The 8,835-nt window shown below is 52.0% G+C and overlaps 1 protein-coding gene across 2 annotated transcripts; it reads right to left on the bottom strand.

Annotated features, from left to right (window-relative positions):
* Positions 1-340: 340 nt before the first annotated feature.
* MTA2 (metastasis associated 1 family member 2) lies at positions 341-8,698 on the bottom strand. 2 transcript variants are annotated; one of them, XM_009246244.4, is made up of 18 exons: positions 8,564-8,698; positions 7,762-7,829; positions 7,306-7,399; positions 5,650-5,767; positions 5,455-5,518; positions 5,152-5,269; positions 4,737-4,839; positions 4,443-4,542; positions 3,762-3,950; positions 3,583-3,657; positions 3,405-3,463; positions 3,136-3,233; positions 2,878-3,017; positions 2,389-2,617; positions 2,106-2,195; positions 1,643-1,761; positions 1,386-1,534; positions 341-1,160 (listed from the first exon to the last, which is right to left on the bottom strand). In XM_009246244.4, exons 1-18 carry the CDS (start codon positions 8,589-8,591, stop codon positions 995-997), a joined length of 2,007 nt encoding a protein of 668 aa, XP_009244519.1. In that variant the 5' UTR covers positions 8,592-8,698; the 3' UTR covers positions 341-994. The 2 variants fall into 2 exon arrangements, with proteins under 2 accessions (XP_009244519.1, XP_024110846.1); XM_024255078.3 differs by lacking the exon at positions 8,564-8,698 and adding an exon at positions 8,163-8,270.
* Positions 8,699-8,835: the final 137 nt, after the last annotated feature.

Genomic DNA, 8,835 nt, shown 5'->3' with positions numbered 1-8,835 from the left:
AAGAGGTAGGAAACAGAGGAAGAAACACCCCCATTCTCCTTTCCTATGGAGGCCACCAGTCATCCAGAAAGCTCATCTCAACTCCTTTGAATGAATCTGGGCCAAGATGGTTCTTGAGCTCCAGCACCACTGGGAGCTGGGGAGCAGTTTGGGTCCCACAAGAAGGCTAGCTGGAGCAAGCCGCCTCGGTCCAGGCTGCATATCTCATAAAGCTGTTCCCAGGGCAAGAACCATCTGTACCTCCTTTGTTGTCCTTTGTCCTTTATTTTCCCTCTCAAAGACACCCCCAACACACACACAACACACACCCATGGCAAAGAACAGCTGAGCCAGGAGAAGCTGAAGAAAACAGCTTTTTATTTGTTACTATAAGAACCAATTACAGAATCCGAGGTTAAAAAAACGGACAAAAGATCTTTATTTCTGAGAACTGGCGTACAAAAGGCAGAGGGGGAGGGGAGGGAAGGAAAGAGCGAGCGTGGCCTGGGGTTGATGCCAGCTTAGGGGCCTCAAACTCCAATTAGGAAAGTCCGGACACCGGACAGAAAGAGAAACCCCCAATTAGGAAAAAAAAAAAAAAAAAAAAAGACATGGCAGTGCACGCCCCCCTCCCCCAACCAGGTACCACCACCTGTTATCTGTTTACTCTTCCCCTCCCCATCCCCTTTCACAAAGGGAGGCAAAATTTTTAAAAAATTAAAAAACCCTCCCCCCAAAACTGTCCAAGACATCTGTGGGTCCTACCCCCCAAAACAGGCTAGGTTCCCACATGGGCCAAGTTCCTGCAGTCTGTCCTCCATCGGCAAGCATGGAGGCAAGAGACAAGTCTCGAGGTGGTAACACCAGAGGGCGCCCAACCCCTCCAGGGACACACACTCACTTGCTCTCTTCCTTATTCACTCCTCACTCCCTTCGACACGAAAGGGAAGGGAGGTTTGGGTGCCCTGGGCATCCACCCTCTACCTCTCAGCCCACCTCCCTTTCCCACAGGTGCTCAGTCCTCCAGGACAATAGGCTCATTGGTGCTGGCAGGATGTGAGGGTGCAGGTAGAGGGACAGGGGGCCGCACTGCAATCAGCGTTGGCTTCACCTTCAGGGGCAAGTTGGGTCGGCGAGCAGCTCGCCGCATTTCCAGATGGGTCAGAGCCTTCCGTAGGGCCCTGGCCAGAAAGAGCAAGTGGGAAACAGAAAAGGCTTAGAGAGCATTAAGACCTCCAGGTGAAGCCCCACATTCCACAGTGCAATTCTGCCTTCTGGCCCATTCTTTTCTGGCATCCCCACCCTGCATCCACAGCCTTCCTGGAGCTCTTGCTCTGACACTCCTACTCCCCACACTCACCAGCCTGGACTGTCCCTCTCAGCCCCTCCCATGGTAGACGCCCTACCTGGTATCCTTTGTGGCCACAAACACCACAGGATTGGGGGCATCAGCTGGGTTTAGTTTCTGACGCTTGGCTGCTGGCTGTGAGCTTGAACGAATCCCTGAAGCCAGAGGCCTTCCATTGGCAGAGAAAGGAACCCCTGCCCCTGCCATCTGGAAAAGGGGTAGGATGGCACAATGAGGGAAGGGACCCTCTCAGACTCCTATAAGAAACAAAAGCCCACCCAGCTCAATTTGGCCCACCCCTTTCTGTCAACTCACAGTCTCATAGGCCCGTTTCACCATAATGCTCCCCAGTCCCCGGTTCTGGGACAGCTGGTTTCTGTTGATCGGGGTCTTGGTACCCCGGGGTGTTTTTGGTTTCAGGGGTGCCTGGGCCACTGGAAAAAAACAGAAAACTTTCGCACCTTTTCCTCCCTACACAGTTCCCCTTTGTTACTTCCATCTCTCTTCCCTGGACCAGTTTACCTGGGAATCCCCAAAAGTAGCAATGGGGGAATGTTCTGGCAAGCTATCACTAGTATTTCAAATATCAGTATGACCTTATCAAATCAGTACAGTAATACTGAATAGTTTACAAAAAAAATTATTAAACAACAAAAGTACAGTTTGTTAGACTAAATCTCTGAGGACACCATGAGGAAGAAAAAAAGCAAGGGGAGAGATGTCAGACAGGGAAAGGCCTGGGAGCCTGACGCCACCCTCACTGGTCCCCATCCCATACCCAGATCTTTGACGATAGTTGCCAGGGGCAGCCGCACCAGAGGGTGAATCTTCAATGGAGTCTTGGCAGCCTTAGGAAGTCGAATGGAGCCTGGAGAACAAAGATGAAAGCTTCTGAAGGGCTTCACCATTCAGGTCTCCTCTGAGGCCAGAAGCCAAGTCTAATCTTAAAAAAATTATCTGTGGCCTACCATCCCTCCTGTTATTAGACATCCAGAGAAACAACGGTCTCTGGGCAGAGCAACCCTAAACCCACCACCAGCCCCACTACTCCCTGCCCTTACACTCTGCTTTGATGGCATTGGCATTGATAGGAGCATAAGGCCGTCGGGCAGCCCTCCTTGGCTGTAATAGGTCCCTGCACATGCGTCTGGCAAGACGGGTCAGCTTTGTGGTCTGAAGCAGGAAAGTTTGCCTGTTCTTAGCCAGTAGCTTGGCCCGGTTGGCGCTGGTTGTGTAAGGAGAGAGACTTTGAGCTTCAGGTCTGGACAAATGACCCCTTGAATGTGGCTCCTAGAAGAAGAGCATAGGAAAGAGAGAGAGCAAAAATCAGCACTGAGGCTCCCTTCTTTCTTCCATTCCCTGCAGGGGACAATTTATTCCTGTCTAATCTCTTTACTGACCTCTTGGCCTATGTGTCTCCCCAACCAGCATCAAGCACCCCCCGCCCATCAAACCATCACCATATAAAGAGTGGAATATTCTGGCCTTCACCTAAGCTCACATGAATATGCTTACTGCTCTCCCCTGGTTTTCTTCCCACTGATCCTTACCGTGGTGCCCCGAGTGGCCCCCTCAAGCTGAGTTGGGGTCTTCAGTCCCCCATACTTCTTCCAGTAGATCCAACAGGAAGCACAAAGGCGGCACTGCATGTTAGGTGGGCCCCAGGCATACCACTGAGCAGACTGCGTGGCTGTAGAACACGGACAGGAGGGGGACAGGGAAGAAGCATGCTACCTGAGTCCCTCAGATTCTTGGGCCACAGCACGCCTTCCACCCATCCCCACCATCCCGGTGCCCCCGTAACTCACTGTGGCAACTCTCACAAGTCAGGCCCTTCTGAAATCCAGCCCCATTCATGCCAGGTTTTGAACCCACAGAAATGATCTGGTTAGGGTTTGGCTTAGTGCTAATGGGGAAGGCAAGGAGAAGGGAAAAAACCAAGAAACTGGTCAAGGAAAAGAATCAATTTCCACTCTCAGTGTGCCCCTACCTCCTGCCCACCCCCAATCACTGAGGAACGCACAAGTTAGGGGAACAGAAGGAAAACACTCTGGTCTCCCCTACCCACCACACTTACTAGGTGGGGATGTAGACCTGTTTCAGTTTGCTGTCTGCTTCAGCAGCTTTCAATCTTTTCTGTAAGAAGGAAAAAGAAAGAGAAGGATCAGAGCCTCATAGCAGGGAGAATGTCATCAACTTCAAAGGCAGAGGTCAGCAGGTAGGCTATGGTCCACCCTCCCCAGCCCAGATGATACCTGCTGAATATACCGGTCTGTGGTTTTCCACATGTAATAAAACTGGACTATGCTGGCAAGTGACTTCCAGGGTAGCTAAGGGGGGCAGAGGGAGGAAGAATGAGCTGGCATCTGGCCCCAGGTCCTGGTTCCCTCACCTGTCATCTCTCCCACCTCTCCTCCTAGTGCCATCCACTTACAAAATCCTGGCGAATATCATTGAAGTCCTTCCCATACTTCTCTAGGGCCTCCTCAAATAGCATGGCCTCTGAGGCTGACCATTCCTCCATCTCATCCCGACACAGCACCGGGCCTCCCTGGGGTACCAGGGTCGACATGGCCTTAGCCAGGTCGTAGCCGTTCCTTTGCAAGGTATCCATGGCATGAAACTACAGGGAAGATGGAGAGCAACTTAGGACCTGAAACTTTTGGCACCACTCCCTTCCTGCTCCTTAAAACACTCCCACTCCCGGCCGTGCACGGTGGCTCACGCCCATAATCCCAGCACCTTGGGAAGCGGAGGCAGGCAGATCACGAGGTCAGGAGATCGAGATCATCCTGGCTAAAACAGTGATACCCCGTCTCTACTAAAAATACAAAAAATTAGCCAGGCGTGGTGGCGGGTGCCTGTAGTCCCAGCTATTCGGAAGGCTGAGGCAGGAGAATGGCGTGAACCCGGGAGGCGGAGCTTGCAGTGAGCTGAGATTGCGCCACTGCACTCCAGCCTGGGCGACAGAGCAAGACTCCATCTCAAAAAAAAAAAAAAAAAAAAAAAAAAAAAACACTCCCACTCCCTCAGAGATACCCTCCTCTCCTGTCCCCAGGCTCTGCAAGTCCCCAGAAAGCCCAGTCTGCCCAACTACCCACGAACTTCTGCTCACCAGGGTGATATCTCGGGAGGCAGCAGCTGCACTCATGTGCAAGCTTGGCTGCCGAATGGAGCTGCTGCAATCTAGGGCTCTTGCAAAGGTTCCCACAGCTCTAAGGGAGAAATTGAGAAGTCAAAAGCGAAAGAAAAGTCAAAAGCCCAAGTGGGCTGGGAAACTAAGCCAGAGGAGAAAGAAGAAAAACATCCATGGCAATGAAAGAAATAAAGTCCATCTCTAAGAACCATGGCACTCAGAACAATGTGCACACCTCCCCCAGCCCATCTTCCCTATCCACCCACCCCTCACCGGGCCACCACGAGAAACTGGTCGATCTGCCGGTCTGTGAGAGGGTTGTCTGGGTCCCAGACCTTCATCTCCATCTTCTGTTGGTTCCGATGATCAGATTCTCCTGGAGAACAGAACAATAGCATCAACAGGGAGAGGGCAGGGGAAAACAGTTGATGTCTTTTCATTCACAATAGCACCTCCTCCTTCCTCTTCCTCTGCTTGGATTCTATCAACTCTCCAACTTCTCTTCCCAACTGTTCCCATTTTCCCTTTTCAGGTTCCTACGGGCCCATTTTGTCAGGGTCATGGCAGAGAGCCCTGCAGATGGTGCACTGCACAACCCCAGGTGACGCCATTCACAGAGACTATAATGTTAAAGTGCCCCTTGGAATTAGATAACCTGGTAGCCGTACCATCTTGTCCTGTTGCTTACCCTCTGCTAGGCGATCTGGGATCTCAGCTTGGTATTTGCAACCAACTCTAATCTCTCCCTGATCAGCTAGAAGTGTCTTCTGCACAGGGTCAAACACCAGTGAGTAAAAAAAGCAGTCCTGGAGTTGGGGAGAGACAAGGTAAGCAGGGCAGCAATCCACATAGGCGGCGGGGAGGGAGGTGTATCTGAGTTTCCATAACCGGCAGTCTGGCAACCCTGTACCTCATCATTGTCCTCCTTTCCCCCTCCCTTTTGCGGGCAATACCCATTCCCCTCGCTCTTCTCTCAACATCTCTTTCTCACCTCCTTTTCCAGGTACTGGCTCAAGATATCTGTCTCATTCAAGAGGGTCACACTGCATTTCCCCCTATAGGAGAGAGATTGGAAAACCCTGGTAAGCCCCACTCTCCCTCCCCACAGCATCTCTCAATACCACCTCCTTCTCTCCATCTTCTACTTAAGTGCACGCAGGCTATGCTGGCCCCAGTTGTCCTGTACCGTATGTGGGTGGCTGGTAATGATTCAAATTGCCGAGAAAGAAAAAGTTCCCGGTGCTTCAGTTGATGGCGCTGCTGCTCAGACACCCCTGGCTGCTTTGATTCCTCTTCAAACTCCCCTGGGAGATTAAGGAGGAAGAAACCAAGTCAGAAATGGATCCAGCAAAACACCACCCTGGAAACTCTAACTTAGGGAAAAAGGGAAAATATTTCTTATCTCGGCTGTTTTTTTCTCACATTTCCCAGGCGTCTGCCTTCTATACCCTTACCCTACCAGCTTTCCTTCTTAGTTCTATGCCCCATCATAGATGCTCCCAACTCTATCAGTAATGCTCTTAGAGAAGAACTGCTGAGAGTACGAAGAATGCTGTAGAAATACATCGATACCCAGCTGCCAGTACTCAGACACCAAAGTCCACAACAGGCCAGCAAGAACATCACACTTGTCTCTTTCTTGCTAAACCAGTCTGAGGTCCAGGAACTCAAGATGAAAAAATATCACACAAGACTGTGTTTACCAGTTCTTTTCAATTTCAGGAGACTCTTTGCTCTAAAACATCACATGCAGCCCTAACTATCCCTCATTTTCTACTTGGCTAATAATAGTTCCTGGGGATTCCAACGACAACACCTCTCAAGCCAGTGCCAACACCTTCCTCCCCAAGGAGCTGCAGCTTGCCCTGAAACCTAGCAGAAGGGGTTAACCTGGCTAGGCGCCAACCAAAGTGGGAGGGGGCAGAAGAGCCTCAGCCCCAGGCTCATTGGTGCATTGTTCCCAACCTCAGGGAGAAGGGGGGGTTGTGCAGTAGGCTCCACCCCTCGCTTGTGTGCTCCGGAAACCCGGTGCTAAGGCAAGGGGGACCACACCCCCAACACCCTGTCTGATTGGACAAGGCCAAGGTCAGCCCCTGCCAGATGGGGCTGGAAACCCTAAAGGGCCAGGGAACTTGGTAAGCCGGGCTCCTCTTTAACCCCTTCTCACCCAGAGCAGTCTGAAAAAGGAAAATAATTTAGAAAGGTGGAACAAAAGGAAGGAAAAAGAAAACCAAAGCAGGAAAAGAAAAAGAAACTAAGGAAAATATGTTTTTTAAAAAAACAAGATGAGACCTTAAAGAGAATGAAGATAGGGCAAAATGAAAAGGGAAAGATGTAAAATGGAGAGGGGTGGGCGGGGAAATGGGCGAGGCGAGAAATTAAAAAGCGCAAGAAAACTTCCAGCCATCTTCTAACTTCCAGGTACTCTCACCACCTTGTGATTACAAAATAAGCCTGCTTCTCTGTTACGCAGGCTTCTCAGTACAATCTCTTCCTCTTCACGTTGACCTTCAGTCACCACCTACTGTCTCAATGTACCCCAAACTGCCCCCCTTTAGAAAAGCATTGTTTCTCTAAAGCTCGTCCTCATACCCTAAATAAACGTTATCATGTCTCTCTTACTCTCATACACAAACCATACTATGGCTTTCCTTATCACAGTCTTCCCACCCTGCTTCCAACCCCAACGTGTAAAAACAGGCCTCCCTCCTCAGGCCAGCCATTTCCCACCCCCAAACTCACACCTCTGCCTTGGGCATGCTACCAGGGGAAATACCTGCAGGGACATGCCCAGGCCTCAGATGATGGGTAAGGAGGAAAAGAAAGGGATGAAGATACTCACTGGCATTACTATCAGCCAGGCTGTTGAGGCTACTAGAAATGTCCCTGCGCCGGAAAAGACAGACAACCTTTGCCTCCACATTTCCATTTGCAGTCTAAGGGGAGGAAAAAAACAAAAACAAAACAACGTAGCAGTGAAAATTGATCATCTGGGAACAGAAATGCACAAAGAGACAAATAACAGTAAGTTTCAGAGGGACCTAAATTTAAAAGCCCAAGAAAATATGAGTAAAGACTTACATTCAAGGACAGACTTCCAAATCCCTTTCCTTTGCCCCCAAGAGACAGAACAGTAAAGTTCCTGCTAACCTCTCAATGGCCTTTCCTGAATACATCCAATGAATGAATGAATGAATATGAATGGGTACTTAGTATAGCATCCTCTCTTCCACCAGAAGTTAGAAACCTCAGAAGAGACCACTGCGGGAGGGAGGGAGAGGGATTCTGCTCCACTCACCTTGTTGAGCTCCTCAATCCGTCTAACCAGGTAAGGATTGCTGGAAGAGTTCTCAAAATAGACGTAATCTGTAAGGGAAGGGAGGGGGGAGAACCACGAAGATCAGAGGAGATGGGAGACACAGAGCACCAGGGTAGGAGAGAAAGTTGGCCTGAGTGGATCAAAAGGAGATAAGGATTCAGGTAGAGAGGGCGCTGAGATGTGAAAGTGGACAGACTAAGAGAAAATAAGGATGTCCCCCATCCCCACCACACCTAGTTCTAAAATCAGATCCTTTACTCAAAAGAGAGCCTTAAGGAACAGGCAAGAAGCAGGGGTTCCCCTGCAGTCCCCACAACTCAGCGATGAGTTGCACCCCAGTCGCGGCGAAGTAATTGTTCGCTCTAGCGCAGGGCCCCTACCTTTTCGAACCGAAGCGCACAATAACGCCTGGGAAGAGGAAACCTCCGGACGGCTCCCCCGCGGTGGCAAAGCCGTCGCCCCAACCCCTCGCGTTCCCTCCCTACCCTGTCAGCTCCTTCGGAACCGGTTTCCGAAGCCCACTCCGTGCCCCGGGAAGCCCCCGACGCAGCCCTGAAAGTGCCGTCGGGGCTGCCCGCAGCTTCTCTCTGGGAGTCTCGGCGCCCTGCCGCGTCGCGGTTCCTCGCACCCTCTCTCCTAGTCTCCCGGTTCCGGTTCCGGTCCGCGCTCCGGTCCACGCTGCCCCATACGCTGCGCCTCGCGCCACCCGGTGCCGAGCCCCTCAGGTCCCGACCCCAACCTCTCCCGCCCCGGGTCCCGTACCCCTGCGCCCGGTACTCACCTCCCACCCGGTACATATTGGCCGCCATGGCCGTTCCCGCCGCCGCCTCCGGCCGCACAAAGGGGTCCGGGAGGCTCGCGGGGGCAGGGCTCGGCTCGAGGCAAAGCCCCGAACGGTGGGCTGGCGCTTCGAGGGAGTCTCACTGGGGCCCGCGCAGCCGGCACCTCTGCTGCCTCAGCCGTCGCGGTTCATCCCGGCCCGCGCTGTCGTCGCCGCAGCTATCGCCTCACTCCTGGGACGCTGAGGCTGGCCCCCGTCCGCTCGGCTTCTTC

Source organism: Pongo abelii, chromosome 9 (assembly GCF_028885655.2).
Source record: "Pongo abelii isolate AG06213 chromosome 9, NHGRI_mPonAbe1-v2.0_pri, whole genome shotgun sequence".
NCBI lineage: Eukaryota > Metazoa > Chordata > Mammalia > Primates > Hominidae > Pongo > Pongo abelii.
Note: the sequence above shows the minus strand (reverse complement) of the source record. Positions and strands in the feature narration are given on the sequence as shown.

Coding starts and splice junctions, on each gene's coding strand:
- MTA2 (XM_009246244.4), bottom strand. CDS start 8,591: ATGGCGGCCAATATGTACCGGGTGGGAG. Junction 5,270..5,454: donor GCCAGTACCTGGAAAAGGAG/GTGAGAAAGAGA, acceptor CCCCAACTCCAG/GACTGCTTTTTTTACTCACT. Junction 3,018..3,135: donor GACTTGTGAGAGTTGCCACA/GTGAGTTACGGG, acceptor CGTGTTCTACAG/CCACGCAGTCTGCTCAGTGG.